Genomic DNA, 21,389 nt, shown 5'->3' on the forward strand with positions numbered 1-21,389 from the left:
TAGAGGGATGAGGGACCTTGATCTCAGTCCTGGTGCCTCACAAGGAGATAGGGTGATGCCAGTTGGCACCCAGATGGTGAAGGAACTACATATACACACTCTAGTAGTCTTCTCTTAGGACACTCCAGAGGTGGCTGGGCTTTCCACTTTCATCTTGCCTACCACCCTCAACCCTGTGGTAGTTCAACCCAAGGATGGTCAACATATTTCTGGGCAGGACAAAGCCAGCATGTCTGGGCCCTTTAGCCACAAACACTTTAGAGTCACAGCACCAAACATTCCAAGACTAACAGGCTCCACTGGAGGGCAGGCTCTCTCCACACTAGCTGCAGAGTCAGGGACTGCACAAAATATAGTGTGAAGCAAAGGAAGTGATGACCTGAGGGAACAGAGCTGCATGGGTGTCACTTCATTGTTAATTGTAAATGTAAATTCATTGTAAATATGTGTTCACTTTTCACCATCATGTTGAGTGAATATCACTTTTGCTGTAATTAAAGACTGAAGGTACAGAGACTCGACATCCTTAGTCGATACAACACTGTGTAGTACTAAATTTCAAACTGAGTCTTTCCTGCACCATGTGCAGGCTATGCGACCTTGAAAGGTGGTTGCTACTTTGGCAACTAGGAGAATCTATCCAGGCTGCAAACTACTTCTTACGTCACAGGAGGAATGATTTGTAATGTTGCATGATGTGGTAAAGAGTGTTTGCAGTTTTAGTCAATGCATGAGGTCCACATACAGTACTTTGTTGTGGTTCTGTTCGCTGAGCTCGAAATTTTTGTTGCAAACGTTTCGTCCCCTGTCTAGGTGACATCCTCAGTGCTTGGGAGCCTCCTGTGAAGCGCTTCTGTGGTGTTTCCTCCGGCATTTATAGTGGCCTGTCCCTGTCAGTTGTCAGTTTCAGCTGTCCGCTGTAGTGGCCGGTATATTGGGTCCAGGTCGATGTGTTTGTTGATGGAGTTTGTGGATGAGTGCCATGCTTCTAGGAATTCCCTGGCTGCTCTTTGTTTGGCTTGCCCTATAATGGTAGTGTTGTCCCAGTCGAATTCATGTTGCTTGTCGTCTCTGTGTGTGGCTACTAAGGATAGCTGGTCGTGGCGTTTCGTGGCTAGTTGATGTTCATTGATGCGGATCGTTAGCTGTCTTCCTGTTTGTCCTATATAGTGTTTTGTGCAGTCCTTGCATGGGATTTTGTACACTACATTCGTTTTGCTCATGCTGGGTATCGGGTCCTTCGTTCTGGTGAGTTGTTGTCTGAGGGTGGCTGTAGGTTTTTTGTGCTATTATAAGTCTTAGTGGTCGCAGTAGTCTGGCTGTCAGTTCTGAAATGCTCCTGATTTATGGTAGTGTGGCTAGTCCTTTGGGTTGCGGCATGACCTCGTTCCGTTGTCTTTCTCTTAGGCATCTGTTGATGAAATTGTGCAGGTATCCGTTTTTGGCGAATACCTTGTACAGGTGTTCCTCTTCCTCTGTTTGCAGTTCTAGTGTGCTGCAGTGTGTTGTGGCCCTTTTGAATAGTGTCTTGATGCAACTTCGTTTGTGTGTGTTGGGGTGGTTGCTTTCATAGTTCAGGACTTGGTCTGTGTGTGTGTGGCTTTCCTATATACCTTTGTGGTGAATTCTCCGTTCGGTGTTCTCTGTACCATCACGTCTAGGAATGGGAGTTGGTTATCCTTTTCTTCTTCTCTCGTGAATCGGATTCCTGTTAGTGTGGTGTTGATGATCCGGTGTGTTTTCTCTATTTCTGTGTTTTTAATGAGTACAAAGGTGTCATCAACATATCTGACCCAGAGTTTGGGTTGAATTTGCGGTAAGACTGTTTGTTCTGATCTTTGCATTACTGCTTCTGCTATGAGTCCAGAGATCGGTGAGCCCATGGGTGTTCCGTTGATTTGTTCGTATATCTGGTTGTTGAATGTGAAGTGTGTTGTGAGGCACAAGTCCAGTAGTTTAAGTATGCCATCTTTGTTGATAAGTTCAACGTCCTGTTGTCTGTTCTGTATGTCCAGCAGGTTGGCTGTTGTTTCTCTGGCTAGGGTTTTGTCAATAGAGGTGAACAGTGCCGTTACGTCGAATGAGACCATAGTTTCTTCCTTGTCTATGTGTATATTTCTGATGATGTCCAAGAATTCCTGTGTTGATTGTATAGATTGTCTGGATCCGCTGATCAGGTGTTTCAGTTTCTGCTGTAATTCTTTAGCCAGTTTGTGTGATGGTGTCCCTGGTAGTGATACTATGGGTCTGAGTGGGATGCCTGGTTTGTGCACTTTAGGTAGTCCATAGAATCGGGGGGGGTTGTTGCTTTCAGGTTTCATTCTTTGTAGGTCCGACCTGGTTATCTGTCCGTTTTTTTTGTAGATTCCTCAGTGTGTTATTTATCCTATTGGTGAGCTGTGGGGTGGGGTCAAACTCCCTCTTTTGGTAGGTGTTGGTATCTGCAAGTAGTTGTTGTGCTTTTTGGGTGGAGGGGAACTCGTGTAGACATCTGTTAGAATGCTTGAAGTACAAAGATTGTGGGATTAGATTAGATTACTTACAGTGTGGAAACAGCCCCTTCGGCCCAACAAGTCCACACCGACCCGCCAAAGCTCAACCCACCCAGACCCATTCCCCTACATTTACCCCTTCACCTACCACTATGGGCAATTTAGCGTGGCCAATCCACATAACCTGCACATTTTTGGATTGTGGGAGGAAACCTGAGCACCCGGAGGAAACCCACGCAGACACGGGGAGAATGTGCAAATTCCACACAGAGTCACCTGAGGTGGGAAATGAACCCGGGTCTCTGGCGCTGAGGCAGCAGTGCTAACCACTGTGCCACCATGCTAATTTTACAGGGTAGTGCAAGGAATTGCCAGACAAGAGTAAGAAACAGAGTGGGGTAGGGCGAGAATTCAGTGCTAATTCAAATTGCACCAAGGATCAGCACTGAGCCCCTTTCTTCTCCTGATCATCATGGACATTCTAACTGAGCAAATGAGATAGGAAGTAAATGACATGGTAAATGAAGTTTGCAGATGATATTGAGCTATGAAGAACGATGAGAACATGACTGAGTATCAGGAAAAAGTACTCAAAGATGTAGGTATGACGATTCATAGATGAAAGATCCAATTTATGGACTGTTTTTTTCAGCCCAGGAAGTGGGATCAGCGCAAAGACAAAGATTATGCATTAAGACTTTCAGAAAGTGAGTGTTTTCAAATATTTAGGGTCAGTGGTGGTAGATAATGGAATTATGGTAACGTAATTTAAGTAATGAATTAACTCTACTTGGGGTAATTTAAAGAAGTGCAATGTAGTGTTCTGTGAAAGAAAAATATCACTTAAAAGGTCTTTGCAAATCTGGCCTTGCTACATAATGCAGAAACTTAGGTGACATCAGGATAGGAACAATGGCAGACAACAAACCATTCACTCTTTCATTCAATCTTTCACTTTAAATCTCTGACCAAATCTTTGAATTGAATAAAGCAGTAAACTTACAATGAGTTATTACTACGTGGGTAATAAATATATCCATTATCGATAAATGTATGGACTGAGGAAACAAAATGTTTGAGTTTGGTTGGAGTGGGGCTGATTGGTGTGCAAACTAAATACAAAATACATTTTTATGCAAGGATCCATTCTTGGCTAACAAAAGGAATATGTTCACATCTCAAATCATTTTGAAATACTCGGAAGATTGGGGAGCCAACAGTTCTCTTTGACAATATCCTGTCGAATCAGAGTCAGCTTGCTAACCAATCAGCAGTCCTTACTCCTGTGGTATAAAGTGTTGTGATAATTTGAAATTTGACATTCTTGCTCTTGTCCTGATGATCATAAAATAAAAGTGCAGCAACATGTTTTTCCCAGCAACATTCCATAACTTCCTGTATTCTTCAAGTCGAAGATGAGTATATCCAATTGTTAGTGAAAATTGTGAACAAAAAGAAACAAAGTAGAATGAAAACAACCATCTCAAAGTTGATTCCACTGGCTTTTCATTTTTAGTAGCTTCAGACAAATGGTAACAAACAAATGGTACATATTTAAAAGATGAACTATATCCAATTAAAGTTTCAGAGTTCCTATCGATTTTGAACTTTGATACTTAATTATATTTTATGAATAGATTTGTGCACTGTACTGGTTCTTGTTTATATATGCGTCCTTAAGGTGGCATCAAGTTGTTCTGAGTTTTATAAAGAGTAACAAAGGGAAAATTGATGCTCCATCAATGGTTATAAATGCCTATCACACAGTTCGATTTATTGTCAGTCCTGCTTCATCGTTAATGATCTCTTCAACTCTTTTTCGCTGTAAAACAAAAACATGCATGGAAAAAAGTAGTCAAAAACATTGTGAGGAGGGATTACATACTTGTGCTGGCCATGGGTATACTCATAGATAAGCAATAACTACAAAGATTACATAGGAAAATTAAGGATAAGGATGCACTCTCTTTTTGTCAATGAGATCTTTCCAGATAAAATAAAGGACTTATCTCAGTTTAAATGGGAAGAGATTATCTTAATCTATTCCTCATATTTAGACACTCATAATGCTCAGAATATAGTAATAAATTAGAAGTTTCATGTGCAGTGGGGATAAATTGTATAGCATAAGGCAGTGTTTTTTCATACATGTAATTGGAAAACAGTTGTTGTGGTTGGAACTGATGCATGGTTTCACTGTATTAAGTGGTGCATGTTCATAATTTATGACCATTGATGCAAATGATTAACTTGAATGTCTAAGTGAGACAAAGCCATAGGTTAATGTGTGGCAATGAGATACATGTACAGAACAATATTCAGAGCAGTTGAACTGTTACAATTTCCAGTGGTTGAAATTTTAATAATTGTTCTTTTTGATTAACTTCAATGGAAATAAGTCCACATGGCCAACTGAGGCATCTAACATTGAAAGTTTAAAGGCCCAAATATGTACAAGCAACAGACATATTAGAGGTGACATATTGGCATGGGACATGCCACAAGGTTTGCTACAATTCTGAATTAGTAAAAATACACAACTGTTCTTAAGGCTTTGGGCAACAAAAAATGCTTTAGAGTGACACGTGATCTACTGTACAAACGAGGGTAAAAGACAATAAGGAGGACATTTCTTATAATGAAATTAAAATCACATTTTATGCAATTCTCATATATGTAATAGGCCTGCAAACCCAGTACATATATTTATTAGTCTGCAAATATTTTAGTGCTGATAATTTAAAAAATGCAAACATGTTCTACTCCCTGAGACTTAAAAAAAACATTATTTGGGACAAGTGCCAAAAAGTACACAAAACATTGGCTGATGAGAGATTTGTTTGTTTATACCCTACCTACCAATATTATTGCTGGATCCTTTGCAAGATTCTGTATAGCTCTCGCACCCATCTTCATTCACCAACATGAAATCCTCTCATATGTGGTGAAACCAAAGATGAATGAATTGGTGCAATGCAGAGGTCACTTATGCCTTTCAGTGTTATATGGTTAATATGTTGCTGAGGTATACCTGCTTGTTCAGTTTAGAAAATCAGCAAATACTTATTTATTATATTGATTAGCTGTTTACAGCACAAAAAAAAAAGAACTGGCTTATTTAACTGCAATATATATAATTATCAGGCCACAAGATGACAGGTTCTGGGGAATAATAAGGAAAGCTCATTTCTGAACAATGCGAAGACATCTTGAAAATTGAAAGATTTGATTGCCCTGTGAATGGCTTCACAGCACTGCACTACCATGTACCTCATTTTCTGAGAAACTGTATAGATTACAAGAAGGTAGTCCACATCTGGACAAAGCTTAATAATCTCAGGGGAGAGAGAGAGAGATTGTAATTGCTCTCCTTATGTCCAATAGAAATGAATTACTGCTGAGCTCAAACAATGGCTCTGAAATTCCTCAAAATGTCTCTAGTCTCTCTCCTAGTTCCATATTAGGGACACAGGAACAGGAGTAGCTATTCTGTCCTATTAGCCTGCCATTTATTAAGACTTTTTTTAACCTATCCCTATTCCTCAATATCTTGGTTAACAAAAATCTATCCATTCCAGATTCAAAACTTGCAATTGTGCTAGCATCAATTGCTTTTTCTAGTAGATAAACCTGAACTTTTACCACTCTGATGTGGAGAAGTCTTAACTTTATACCTATAAGTTCTGACTAGAATCTTCAATCACAGAAATAGCTTCCTTCTACCTATGACTTCTTTTCCCCTTAGTATCTTGAAAGCTTTGATCAACTTATTCCTTCAATTTCCAAATTCCAGGGAATTCAATCCTAACTTGTGTAATTTTTATTCATAGTTTAACCCTTGAAGTCCAGATGGTAATTCTAAGGAGCGGCATGTTGGCACAGTGGTTAGCACTGCTGCCTCACAGCGCCAGAGATCCGGGTTCAATTCCCCCCTCAGGCAACTGTCTGTGTGGGGTTTGCACATTCTCCCCTTGTCTGCGTGGGTTTCCTCCAGCTGCTCCGGTTTCCACCCACAGTCCAAAAATGTGCAGGTTAGGTGAATTTCCCGTTCTAGGTGAAGGGGTAAATGTAGGGGAATGGGTCTGGATGGGTTGCTCTTCGGAGGGTCGGTGTGGACTTATTGGGCCGAAGGACCTGTTTCCACACTGTAAGTAATCTAATCTATATGGTAGACCCTCTACGCTAACATATCCCTCTTAAGGTATTCAGAACTGCTTATTGCACATTAGGATGGTCTATCTAGGGCTTTGTATAACTGAAGGACAACTCGTATTCCCTTATATACAAGCAGAACCAAAATGAAGGGCTAATGTCCGAAACGTCAATTCTCCTGCTCCTCGAATGCAGCCTGACCGGCTGTGCTTTTCCAGCACCGCACTCTCGACACAAGAACTAAAATGATGGAGAGTATTCTATTAAGGTTTTAAATTATTTTCTGGATCTGTTTATGATGTTTTAGTGATCTAATGTATCCTTAACTCTTCCCCCAGCCCAGTCTCTTTAGGGTTTATTCTAGCCTTTCACCATTTAGAAAATATTTTTTTCTATCTGCCTTAGGTTCAAAGTGAATAACATCACGTTTGCCTACACTGATTTTTTTTTTTTGCCTGTCTTGCCCATTCACTAAATCTACCAAAATATTTTCTAATTTTATACTGTCATGACATTAACAAATTTGGATATGTAGTGTTCTGTGACATTATCTAGGTTATCAATAAATATAGTGACAATTGAGGACTTATCACAGATCCTTGCACGATATCATGAGTCAGATCCTGTCAATTAGAATACCCATTCACAGGCCCTATCCTCTGTCTCCTGTTGCACAACTAATTTCCTAACCACGTCAATCATCTCTCTTTAATTCCACTGTCTTCAAGATTAGCTAACAGTCTCTTATGAAAGACTTTGGAATTTCCAGCGGCATTTGATTATAAATAATAAAGAATGACATCATGACTAGGTTTTGGCACCTCCAATAAGGTGAACAGAGAGGTGGGTAGATGTGAAAATCTATGCCACTAACCAGAATGAGTTAGTTACCCAATACCACTTAAGGTCTAAAGTCAGATGGTAACTGGAGGTACTGGAGTCTTGGTTAGCTCCTGGAGTGCACTCCTGGTGGCAGACTAGAGGGTACGGAGATGCAGGAGGCCTGGTATATGATAGTGCTCTGCTAGTGAAGACATTTTTTTAATTTAAAGGTTTAAAATATTGGCAACAGTGCACCTCAAAATGGAAATGCCCTCAGTCTCCCTTACCCTGAGGCATTATCACTTTCCATGCTGCAAAGACATGTGCACAACATACCTCCAATTTATCCAAGGTATCTTTGAAGTGAATTTTTTCTTGCCATGGTGGAAGAAGTGCCTCTAGTCGGATAGCCTGTCTGGCTGTTGGTTGAGATATTATCAAATGATTTATTTCTGCAGCCTAACAAGACAAAACACAAGTGTTATTATCTTATCAAGGTACATCTATCTTATTCTATAAGCCGTTATGCAAAATAAATGGCAAATGTTAATTTCATATATGTGATATATCAAACATAATGGAACTTAATTTGGTAAGTTTAGTACTGAAAGATAAAATGCAAGTTGTTGCAAGGTACTACAAAGATTTCCGTGTATTCTGATGATTACTACATGATACTGGATATTTTTGTAATATAAAAAGTAATTTAATGAAACAGTGACATACAACTTATTAACAACTGAAGATCTCGATATAAAAATTATGAGAGATGTGTTTCATTAGGAATATCAGATGATAGAAATTTACAGCAGAGATAGTCATAGAGCCACAGTGCTTGTAAAGAAAAATAATTAGCAGCCTAATCTCACTTTCTGACTTTGTAGATTAGAGCACTTTGAATGTATGAGTACTTTTTTTAAAAAATGAGACAACAATGTTTGCCTCTACCACCTGCTCAAGCAATGAGGTCAGAACTCTCAACTCCTCTCTGATTTGTCTACTGATTACTTCAAATCGATACCTCCTGATTATTGATCTTCTTATCAACTCCATCTCTCGTGATTTAATAATTTTTTTTCCCTTCAACTTCCTCTGTTTTAACGATACAATCCCAGCCTATCCAATCTTTCTTCTTACCTAAAGTTCTTAATTTCTGGTGACAGTCTTATGTATCTCCATGGTACCTGTTATAGTGCGATCACAATCTTCCTGCAATGTTGCGAGCAGTATTCTAACTGTGGCCTAACAACTATTTAATACAGTTCGACCATAACCTCCTCATTCTTGTATTCTATGCCTTGGCAAGTACAAGAAAGCATACTATACACCTTCTGAGCCATCTTTTTTACCTATCCTGCTACCTTCAGGGATACAAGGGAATACACTCCAGAGTATGCTTCTACGTTTACACCTCCAAAATTCCAAACATCTATTGCAGATTTCCTTTCCCTGTTTGCTTTCTCTAAACAGGTTATCTCAGACTTCTATAGATTGAATTCCATTCCTACCTGACCATATAGCTAGTTTCTTTCTGCAGTTTACAGCTGTCCTCACTAATGTCACATAGCCAATCATTGTAAATTCCACAATATTTTTAATCATGCCGTCTAAATTATTGATACATACCATGAGAAACAATGGACACAGTGCTGAGTTCTGCAGAATCCCATTACATACAACTTTCCTGTTACAAAAGTACTCTTGATCATTGCCCTGTACTTCCTCCCACTGAGACAGCTTTGGATCCAACTTGCTACTTACTCTTGAATTCCAAAGGCTCTGACTTGTTTACCATGCAGATCCTTGTTAAAAGTCTTGCTAAAATTCATGTAGAGTACATCAAATCTGCTATCTGTATCAACCATGTTAAAATGTTTGAAGAAGCACAAATCAGGTTGGACAGATATGACTTTTCCATATCAAATCAATGGTGACTGGCCTTTCTAAATGACAATTAATACTGTCTTTCAGCATTTTTGCAATAATTCACCCACTACTAGAGTTCAGCCGACATGCTTCTAATTACTCGCAACCTCCTTTTTTTGGTTCTTAAACAAAATTACAACATCAGCAATCCTCCAGCACTATATGTCTGGAGCCAATGAGTTTCAGAAAATGATGATCAGCTTTCTACTTTTACCCAACTTGTGTCTCTTAACAACCTGGCAATTGCTCTGTTTTCTAAGGTATTAATCCCCCCAAGTATTTACTCTCTGACAATATTTATCCTTATAGTCCTTCTCCAATACCTACAGTGTCCCATTCAATTGTGAGGACAGATGTGAAATTTTCATTAAGTCCTTTGGGTATCCAATAACACATCTTTTTCCTTAGTTATATTTTGTTCTTTAGCTATTTAGAAAACACCTTTTTGGTTTTCCTCATTCCTCCAAGAGAATATTTTGTCATACCTTCTCCTTTGCTTTCCTAATTTCTTTTCCAATTCCACCCTGACATATATTTTATTTTTCCAGGCTTCTGCAATAACGAGGACTCATTGACTTGGATGACTCTCCTTGTATTCCTTATTCTGAAGATCCAAACACGTAAAGAATCGGGATCACACCTTTCAGATTTGTGGGAATGCATTTGTTCTGAACCCTTACCATCTCAGTGCTCTGACATGAATTTACCTCTGCGTAGGCATTTGCAATTCACTTTTGTTAAACTATATCTTATCTTAAGAATATTGGTGAAAATGGTCATTGCCAATTGGGCAATAAATACTGGCCTAGCCAGCAAAGCCTACATCCTATAAATGGATAATAAAGAAATGAATGAATATAAAAGGAGTACAGACAATGAATAAAAGGATAACCACTAAAGACTCTGAATGTACAGTATTCAAAACAAAACAAATGCATTGAGAACACAAATAGAAACAAAGAAGTGCAATCTTAGTTATTATAGAGAAACGGCTACAGGATAATGTAATTGATACCTGAATAACGAAGGTTAGAGGACATTCAGGAAGGCAAGAAAAATAGGAAAGGATGGAGAGATGGCTCAGTTAATTAATGATAGCATTAGCAGAGGGATGACCCAGATTTTGGAAAACCAGGATGTGTAAACGGTTTGGGTAGAGACAAAGAATAATGAAAGTAAAGAATCACTTGTGGGAGTTGTGTACAAAGCCTCCTAACAGAAAACAAAATCGTAAAGTGGAGCATGGAAGCTATAATGGGAGCTTGTCAGAAAGGTATGCTGATAACCTTGGGAATTTAGTCTACATATACAGTGGAAAATCCAGGTGGGCCACTGTAACCTAGATTAAAAGTTCATGAAATGTTTGCTAGCCAGTTTCTTAGAACAGCATAGTCTAGAGGTTACCAGTAAACATTGTCTATATAAGACCTTATACTGTGCAAAGAGATACAATTAATGCTCTCACACAGAAGATGCCCTGGGTAGGAGTGACCATATGACTGAATTCTATACACAGATTGATGCAGAGAGTATTTGGTCCAAGACTTTTAAAAAAAAATTATGGGCAATATATGAGGGCATGAAAGCAGAGATGGCTAAAGTGAATTGGCAAACTAGGTTAATGGATAGTGTTAGACATTAAAGGGGATTTTCTTAATACACAGAACAGATCTATTTCAATAAATAAGAAAGATTCAGAAAGGTTAAAGACAACATCAACTTAAAGAAAGAAAAAAAATTTCTGCAGACAGATAGCTGGTCAGAAATTTGGACAAAATAAATAAATCACTAAGAAAGTTAGAATATGAGAGACAGCTAACTAAAATATAAAAACTAATAGGAACTGTTTCCATAAATATTTTAAAAAATACAATTTGCAAGTTGAGCAAAAGTTATACAGAAAGTGTGTCTGCAAATTTAAAATGGAAAGTATTGAGATGTAATATGAATTGAACAGATATTTTGCAACAATCTTCACTATAAAGGATACAAGTAACATCCCAGAAAATTATAAATCATAAAATGGAAGACAAGGGGATCTCAGGTAAATTACAATCAACAGAAAATCTGTATTTAGTAAATTGTTGGAGCTGTGGGCTGATAATGTATAAGGTACCTGATGGACTTCATCCAAGGATCCTAAAAGAAATGGCTAGTGAGACAGTTGATGCATTAGTTAATTTTCCAAACTGCCCTAGATTTGGGAAGGTCTTAGTAAATATAATGCCTTTGCTAAGAAAAAGGGGTGGCAGCATGCTAGAAATTATAGGCCAGCAGGCATAATAATCATCGTATGTAAAATGTCACAAGCTATTATTTAAGTACCTTGCTGTGACTTCTTTAATATGTTCAAGAGTCGAGATAAATCATGTATAACTAATCTATGGAGTTCTTTGAACTTGTAATAAGTATTGTAGATAAAAGGGAATTAATGGTTTACCATATTCGGCTTCCAGAAGGCATTTGATAAAATGCCACATAAAACATTATTGCAAAACAAAACTCCTGCTATAGGGGATAGATTGGCTGGCTAACAGGAAACAGGCATTCAGCACAAATGGGTCTTTTCAGGTTGGCAACTTGTATCGAGGGGCATGCTTCAGTGATTATTTTGAGACCTCAACTGTTTACAATTCATATAAATGACTTGGATGAAAGGACAAAAGGTTTGACTGCCAAATTTGTTGATGGCACAAAGGTAGGAAAGTCAGTTGCAAAGAGAACACCAGGAGACAACAAAAAGATATAGAGAAGTTAAGTGAGTGGGCAAATATGTAGGCAATGGAGTATAATGTAGAAATGTATAAATTTTCTATTTTAGCAAGAAGAATTAATAAAAAGGCATATTATCTACATGGTGAGAGATTGCAGAGTTTTAGGATGTAGAGGGATCTGGGTATTCTCGTGCATGAATTATAAAAGTTGAAAAATGTGGTGCTGGAAAAACACAGCAGGCCAGGCAGCATGCGAGGAGCAGGAGAATGGATGTTTCGGGCATAAACCCTTCTTCACGAATGAGGCTGGTGTGCCAAGTGGGCTGAGAAAAAAGGTAGGGGAGAGGGATTTTGGGGGAGGGGCGCTGGGAATATGATAGGTGAAAGGAGGTGAGGGTGAGAGGCCGGAGAGGGGGTGGTGGCGGAGAGGTCGGGAAGAAGATTTCAGGTCAAGAGGGCGGTGTTGAATCTGAGGGTTGGGACTGAGATAAGGTGGGGGGAGGGGAAATGAGGAAGCTAGAGAAATCTACATTCATTCCGTGTGGTTGGAGGGTTCCTGGGCGGAAGATGAGGCACTCTTCCTCCAGGCATCGTGTGGTCTGGCTGACCCATTGTCTCAGCCTGCTCCTGCCCTACCGAACTCATCTCTGCATACCTCAACACTGTCCTGTCCCCCTTAGTCCAAGAACTCCCTACCTACGTTCAGGACACCACCCATGCCCTCCACCTCCTCCATGATTTTCGCTTCCCCGGCCCCCAACGCCTTATCCTCACAATGGACATCCAGTCCCTAGACACTTCCATCCCCCATCACGAAGGCCTCCAAGCCCTCCGCTTCTTCCTCTCCCGCCGGCCTAACCAGTACCCTTCCATGACACCCTCCTTCGACTGACTGAACTGGTCCTCACTCTTAAAACCAGACCTGCGCATGAATTATAAAAAGCTAGTATGCAGATATAGCGAGTATTTCAAAAAGCTAATAGAAATTTGTCATTCATTGTGAGTTTGAGGGCAAGAGGTGTGGAGTTGAAGCAATTACAAGACTCTGAAGACAAAATTGGCTAAAATGAACTGTGAAAATAGGTTAAAATAGTAGAGAAGCAGTGGTGAAGGAGATATTTCATAACTTTTAACAAAAATATATTCCATTATATAAGAAAAGCTTTAAGTCAGAATGCACCATCCTTGGCTAAGTAAGGAAGGATAGTATGAAATATAAAGAAAAATAATGGTAGGTGAGAAGCTTGGACCACTTTAGAAACGATAAGGAATAATGAAAAGAAATGGAGTGAGAAATTACACTATGAAAGACAGCTGGCTAGACATACAAAAACAGACAGTGGTTTTGTATTACTGGGAAAATTTCTCATTAATTAAAAGTTGTCAGTTTTCATTCTGCTGAAATTAGCTGTAAAATTCCATCAATGAATTGAAAATAATGCTGTTCTTCAGCAATTTTAACCTTCATATTATGAACATAATATTAAAAATTACTCAATTTCATGATTACAAGAAATATTGAAAATTTAACTTGCTCTCATTTTTCGATAGCGTAAACGCATACTGTGTATCTTATTGTGTGATTCAGCAGCCTTTAGTTGTCCAATAAGATTTTTCTGCCTTTTCATTTCTAATTCTTGTTTGCAATCGAGAGTTACATTTGGTGTAGGTAAAACAAAAGCTCCAATCTTTGGGTTATTCTGTAAATTTGGTGCATCTATCTGGGGTGTCTTAGAGGTGAGTTGTTGAGGAGCTGGATCCCCTTCATTTGCAATGGTCTCAACCACAATTTCTGAAACCATGTTATTCATTTTGTTTTCCTCTTCAGACTGCATACTTCGAATGTTTTTTCAGAGATTCTGTAACAAAATGGAAACAAAAATATTAACTATTAGAGTTTATATGCAAAAACAACCCTAAAATAACCTGAGGAAAATCTTGACAATTCAGTTTTCCCATAAAACTTATAATTTGGTGGATTCTTTGTAAGCAATGAACCCTGGAGGATATAGCTTTAAATTTTATGAACTAATTTATTGTGTAGTGTTATGTATCAAATCAGTGATCTTAATTCATTCTTTTGCTTCCCTGCAATTATAAACCCTAGGATTGATGTTCCTCATTTCAGCTCTTAGGAAATTGGCATTACCATGGTTCAGTGAAGTGAATAAAAATTACATGTTACAAAACATGTCTATCCTATTTGCATTCAACCGAAATTTTCTGGGGTTTTCCTATAGTATGTCACAGAGCTTGCCCCAGTCATGGTCTCAGGGGAAGATTTAACAGCATAATTAAGTCTAGAAGGCTGTTATTTATAAAAATAGGCTGATTATCAAAATATCTATTATCACATCTGATTGTCAAGTCAATTGCAAATTCCCTTAAAATCAAACTTGTAAAAACAATCTTTCCAAAATAAATCAAAATAAATGTTTAAAATTTATGCTTAATAGTATAATACAGCCATCCACCAAAATACCACATTGTTCTTTCTTAAAAGTTCTACATGTTTCAATGCTTACAAAGCAATTAAACAAAAAATTGTTACCATAAACTTAAAATGCAATATTCCATGTCCTTGTCATAACATAAGACCCTCTTTGAGACCCTCTAATAATTTCTTAGTGTAGGTATTTTTCTTTATAAAACAGTGACAACTGGTAATATTATTTTATAAATCTCTCTTCTTTCCAATTGTTCCTTCACAATAGTAAGATCAATTAGCCAACCTTCTCTGAAACACATACTACCAAATGAACTGTCCCATAGCCACATTCCATTCAGTGAGCAAATATATACTAGATTACCCCTTCCGGTTATTTCTTCAGAATATTAGATTAGCATACTCATATATATATTACATTTCTTATACTAGTGTTAGTGTTTCAGCAGCTGATGTGTTTTTAGCCAACGCACAAAACATTTTTGTGCGTCTCCCAATAAAAATATGCTAAACCTTGCCACACTGGCACCTGAAGCACCCTAAACAAAAATTTTAAACATTCCAGATCACCCAAGGCTGGAAACTTGGGTGCACATCGCTTAAACTTAATTTCACAAATGTTTTATTTGCTCTCAGAACCTCCTCAAAGCATGTTATAACATGGTCTTCAGTTCCAGTAATTCATAACTCATAATAGGTCTAGTCGGAGTGAAAAGATCTGTCTACTGAACAATTACATTTCTAATCTAATCTGTTTCTATTGTATTGATATATGATTTAAATGTTCTAAGTAAGATTGTTGATCCAAGATTACTCCCAATTCATTTTATTTGACAACTAATCTTATAAATGAGGACCGCAATGTCCAACTACAAATCTTATATTTCTTTTCTTATACTTGTCATATATCGAATTCTGCAGAACCTCCCCACAGAAATGTATCAATATGCAACAAGAGGATGCCTGCTGGTCTCTCCTTGTGATATTGATAAAACATTGCAAGGTCTACTTTTAACTAAATATAGTTTAATTTTAATGGAATGGACCTGAGAAATAGAACACACTTAAAACACTTATTTAATTTCCACAATTTCTTTTTTATATTTCCAGCTCTTCTGGATGACTTCAAAAAGATTTATCCTTGGGAAAAAAAGAACATTTCTATTAATCAATTTACATTCCTATGAATATGTCGCTAAAAGAGTTATGAAAATCTTCAGGCTGACTTTTCCTGTTGTAGGGAAAATTAACATTAGTGTTTAGATTACCAAGTCTCCCTTTGAAACCATTCACCACCAGTATGGCTTTAGCACTTTATTTTTTATACATATCTATCTGTGTGATAAGATTGCCTGTCCATTTCTAGCATCTTAGATTTAGGAGAATTAGACCATTCGGCCCATCGGGGCTTCTGTACGCATCAAATTCCTTCCTGCTTTCTAATTCTTTTTGTTTGGTATTTTTGTCATATTATTGGCTAAATTTGTTGTTGGCCACTAAAACATCTATACCATAAGGGATTCTATTTCTCGTAGGATTCCCAGACTGTTCTATGGTCCTGTTTCTTGTTAAACTGCTCATCTCCTATCTCTACGATGACCTCTGCCTACCACAAGGCTTTCCCTGTGATCCAACTTCCTCTTACCAATCCATTATTTTCTCCTGGGAGCTGTATTGCATTTTCTGGTAAGATCTTTACTTCATTTTACCAATCCAAAAGTATTTCCTTCTGTCTCTCATCTTCCAAATTTAACCAATTGTTGCATTTGTCAATGGCTTTCTCTGTTCTCCCAGTAATGGTGGCACCCCTACTTTCACTGGCTCTTTCTGGCATATGTGTTACTTAAGTGCTAACTTTCAGTAGTTGTCATCTAGGATAAATAGCCTTATCGTATTCTTTAGTATCTGAGTCTATATTCAGTCAACCCTATTTCTGCCATAATTTCTTTCTTCTACATTGTCTAACGTATGTGTATACAAAGTACATGATGACTCATCACCTCCTACTATTTGTTCAAATTCTATCTGCCAATTCTATCCGCCAATTAAGCAGGAGGAATACACACTTACAGTTGAGTGCAGTGTTATGAAAGCATGGTTTTTCCATCACTACTTTTAATCTTACCCAGACCTTTTGATTCCTGCTGATCTTCTCTTTTCTAAAGTACCATGTATCTTGGATTTAAATTCAATTCTGTTGGCCTTATATGATGGTGTAGGGTGTGCTGAATTTTCTTTTGAAACTTCACCTTTAATAAATGCCATCATCCTGCATATAGGGCATTCAAATGCTCAGTAAAAATGGAGATAATTCTCAAGTCATCAACAAATACATATGACTAAAGATATTGTTTTAAAATTTCTCTCAAATACAAATTGTAATCAATGATAGACGTCAACTATTTGCAGCAAATTCTTTATATGGATTGTTAGTTTACAACTTGGTTAGTCTGTTTGAAAAGAAATGTCTTATCCATTACTGCATGATTTCTTTCACAAACTCTATCAGTAAATAAATACTCCTGTGTTTATTGCAACTATGTTCATATTTTCAAACATCTTTAAATTCATCATTGACAAACTTGCCCAGTTATCAATTGGGAACTTAATATGTATCTCTAGTCTAATTCATATGTATTCCTTTGTTACCCCTATCCACAATCACTTTTTTTCCCTTTACATTATTCTCCACTGATTAAATCTGGCTCAAGGGTGAGGGCACTTCACTTGATACCATATTTGAGAAGATATTTATCTCATTTATGTTAGATGGAATCACCATTCGTTCCATGACTTTAATATGTTGTTGTCCCTCAACCTTAAAGAAGTGCTCAAATTTCTTAATCTTACGTTAGTGCTTGTTATTTAAAGAATCTATGTAATGTTTAACCAAACCACTCAACTTACTTTGGATGTGCATCACTTTTCAACAGTTCAGCTGAATGAATCTGTGGCGACTGGAATACTGTAAAGGCTGAAACATCTTATTTTGTTTTTGGTTTGAACAAAAATGACAAAGAGAAAAATAACTGCTTTAAAATATAAGGACTGTGAAAAGGAGTTCTAAACTTCTAAAAACAAGTTTCTGAAACTCATGGTATGTAGGGTATATATTGCTACATTGTTCCAAAAGTTGGGGAAGCAGTTTGTAAACAGCACAGAATGAGGTTCATGGAGGGGGAGGTGGAGGTTGAGAGAAAGAGACAGAGAGACAAAGAGATGGAATTTAGCCAGCAGCAGGTAGCTCATTGGTTTGAGCAATTGTGGTTAATCATGGATACTAAAGGTCATCAGCCTGATGACAACTCTCTCATTAGTTCCTGGGCACCTGAACAACTTGGATATGAATGATACCGGGAGAGGCTTTTGGACAGCTGGAAGGGCACAAGGTGTATTTCTCTCTTCCTTTGCAGTAAAAATACCTGAAAAAGGCCAGTTTTTTTCTCTGACCAGTTGTTGTAAGCTGCTGCACTTAATTAGTAACTAAAAGGCTTCATAGTGTATCAATTGCCACATGCCCTCTGCAAGTAAATGAAAAGAATATGGAGAATGTAGATTGAAAAACCAAAGTCCTAGCAAATAAAAGATTATCTCGGAAAATTCAGTGGACTTACTCTATTGAAATGTGGTTCCCGGTTATTTTTCTCCTTCAACCTACAAAGTCCCCATTAGAGACCAGGAAATTACACAAAACATTTGGTTAAAAAAAGCTTAAAGTTTTGTGAAAACTCTACTTTTAGATAACTTAGCTAAACTCTCATCAATTGGAGACAGAGAGTGAATCTCTCTTGCAATTGCCTTGTTAAGATGTTGAACCAATTTGTATTGGCTTGGGTACAGTAATCAAGCTCAAACACTACTCAAATTGGTTGCATACCTGGGAAAGTGACACACATTCTGGTCATCATTCCAAATTGCTTCTCAACACATTTCATTAAAGGATGCGGGATTTTACTCTGTGTGTATAAACATTATGACTTAGTATCCTTCTTCAGTGTGATACTGTATTCAATATTGAACTTCCAGAACCCACTGAATAAGTTATGACACTAGCAGATTTTAAGAAGATTTGTAGCTCAGGTTGAGGTTCTGGATGTAGGTTTGCTCGCTGAGCTGGAATGTTTGTTTTCAGACATTTCGTCACCATACTAGGTAACATCTTCAGTGAGCCTCTGAATGAAGCACTGGTGGTGTAGCCTGCTTTCTATTTATATGTTTGAGTCTCCTAGGGTTGGCAACGTCATTTCCTGTGGTGACATCATTTCCACTAGTGATGTCATTTCCTGTTCTTTTTTTTTCTCAGGGAGTGGTAAATGGGATCCAAGTCAATGTGTTTGTTGGTAGAGTTCTGGTTAGAATGCCATGCTTCCAAGAATTCTTGCATGTGTCTCTGTTTGGTTTGTTCTAGGATGGATGTGTTGTCCCAGTCAAAGTGGTGTCCTTCCTCATCCATACGTAAGGATACTAGTGAGAGTGGGTCATGTTGCTTTGTGGCTAGTTGATGTTCATGTATACTGGTGGCTAGTTTTCTGCCTGTTTGTCCAATGTAGTGTTTGTTACAGTTCTTGCAAGGTATTTTGTAAATGACATTAGTTTTACTTGTTGTCTGTATAGGATCTTAAGAGTTCATTAGCTAATGTTTTAGTGTGTTAGTGGGTTTGTGAGCTACCATGATGCCAAGTGGTCTGAGTAGTCTGGTAGTCATTTCCGAGATGTCTTTGATGGAGGGGAGAAACAACACTGAAAGACAACCAACTCACAGAAGAATCCCACCAAACCATCAGACAGGCAGTTGCACCAACTTTAAGCAGGAAAAAGGAAGGAAACACACTCCATACACAAGAAAGGAAAGCACTAAAAAGACTAAAAAAAAATTTAAAATTGTGATCCTACCTGCAGACAAAAGACGCTTGACAGTCATTTTAAATCAAAGAGACTACATTGAGAAAGCAAATGTACTACCTGCAGATACCAACACTTACTAACATATGGCGATAGATCCAACCCCACAACTAGAGACCTGAATCACAGTCCTACTCAAAAAACTTCAGAAATCTGGAGAAATAAATAAGACTGATTTTCAAAAAATGAAACTACACAGATCCAACACACCATGCTTCTACGATTACCCAAAATTCACAAACAAGAAGCCCCACCCCCCAGACCCATAGTCTCACTACCTGGAACACCAACTTACAGATTGGCCAAGGAGCTACACCAAAGACTAAAACACTGAGTAGGAGACTCACGCTACTCCATCCACTCCACCCAAGAATTCCTGAAGACTATCAAAGGCACCAAGACAGAAGGGGATGAAATAATGGTCTCCTTTGACATAACAGCCCTGTTCACATCCATCAACACCAACCTGGCCAAGGAAAAACTGACTACATTATTAGAAGAAACAAAGACACATACACCAAACACCACCAACTTCATCAGCAAGGTTGGATGCGAGCATAAGAGGTACAGTTAATAAGTTTGCAGATGACACCAAAATTGGAGGTATAGTGGACAGCGAACAGGGTTACCTCAGATTACAACAGGATCTGGACTAGATGGGCCAATGGGCTGAGAAGTGGCAGATGGAGTTTAATTCAGATAAATGCAAGGTGCTGCATTTTGGGAAAGCAAATCTTAGCAGGACTTATATACTTAATGGTAAGGTCCTAGGGAGTGTTGCTGAACAAAGAGACCTTGGAGTGCAGGTTCATAGCTCCTTGAAAGTGGAGTCGCAGGTAGATAGGATAATGAAGAAGGCGTTTGGTATGCTTTCCTTTATTGATCAGAGTATTGAGTACAGGAGTTGGGAGGTCATGTTGTGGCTGTACATTGGTTAGGCCAATGTTGGAATATTGCGTGCAATTCTGATCTCCTTCTTATCGGAAAGATGTTGTGAAACTTGAAAAGATTCAGAAAAGATTTACAAAGATGTTGCCAGGGTTGGAGGATCTGAGCTACAGGGAGAGGCTGAACAGGCTGGAGCTGTTTTCCCTGGAGTGTCAGAGGCTGAGGGGTGACCTTATAGAGGTTTACAAAATTATGAGGGGCATGGATAGGATAAATAGGCAAAGTCTTTTCCCTGGGGTTGGGGAGTCCAGAATTAGAGGGCATAGGTTTAGGGTGAGAGGGGAAAGATATAAAAGAGACCTAAGGGGCAACTTTTTCACACAGAGGGTGGTACGTGTATGGAATGAGCTGCCAGAAGATGTGGTGGAGGCTGGTACAATTGCAACATTTAAGAGGCATGTGGACGGGTATATGAATAGGAAGGGTTTGGAGGGATATGGTGCTGGCAGATGGGACTAGATTGGGTTGGGATATCTGGTCGGAATGCATGGGTTAGACCGAAGGGTCTGTTTCCATGCTGTACATCTCTATGACTCTATGACAGTATCATCAAGCTAGTGGACCTATGCCTTACCACCCACTTCACCTTCAACAACAAAGCTACAGAGAAACCAATGGAAGACCCATGGGTGGCACAGTGGTTAGCACTGCTGCCTCACAGCGCCAGAGACCCAGTTCAATTCCTGCCTCAGGCGACTGACTGTGTGGAGTTTGCACATTCTCCCCGTGTCTGTGTGTGTCCCCTCCGGGTGCTCCGGTTTCCTCCCACATCACAAAAATGTGCAGGTCCGGTGAATTGGCCATGCTAAATTGCCCGTAGTGTTAGGTGAAGGCGTAAATGTAAGGGTCTGGCTGGGTTGCGCTTCGGCAGTCAGTGTGGACTTGTTGAGCCGAAGGGCCTGTTTCCACACTGTAAGCAATCTAATCTAATATCATGGTTCTTAGCAAGGCAGTAATGCAGAGACTCGAACAAACAGCTCTGCCAAC

At 38.6% G+C, this 21,389-nt stretch overlaps 1 protein-coding gene across 3 annotated transcripts in view; it reads right to left on the reverse strand.

The window, feature by feature from the left end:
• Positions 1–2,970: 2,970 nt before the first annotated feature.
• LOC122560154 (protein LKAAEAR1-like) overlaps positions 2,971–21,389 on the reverse strand; it is a 51,298-nt gene continuing 32,879 nt past the window's right edge. The window contains exons 1-4 of one of the 3 annotated variants that reach the window (XM_043710479.2): positions 16,678–16,821; positions 13,642–13,965; positions 7,803–7,925; positions 2,973–4,314 (exon numbers count right to left, since the gene is read on the reverse strand). In XM_043710479.2, coding sequence (XP_043566414.1) covers positions 4,252–4,314; positions 7,803–7,925; positions 13,642–13,941 — 486 coding nt within the window. In that variant the 5' untranslated portion in view covers positions 13,942–13,965; positions 16,678–16,821 and the 3' untranslated portion in view covers positions 2,973–4,251. Of the gene's footprint in view, positions 4,315–7,802; positions 7,926–13,641; positions 13,966–16,677; positions 16,822–21,389 lie in introns of those variants that run through there. The other 2 variants (XM_043710480.2, XM_043710478.2) reach the window with 2 other exon arrangements.

This window comes from Chiloscyllium plagiosum, unplaced genomic scaffold (assembly GCF_037043375.1).
Source record: "Chiloscyllium plagiosum isolate Xiang-an unplaced genomic scaffold, Cpla_swu_hap1 HiC_scaffold_15, whole genome shotgun sequence".
Taxonomy (NCBI): Eukaryota; Metazoa; Chordata; class Chondrichthyes; order Orectolobiformes; family Hemiscylliidae; genus Chiloscyllium; species Chiloscyllium plagiosum.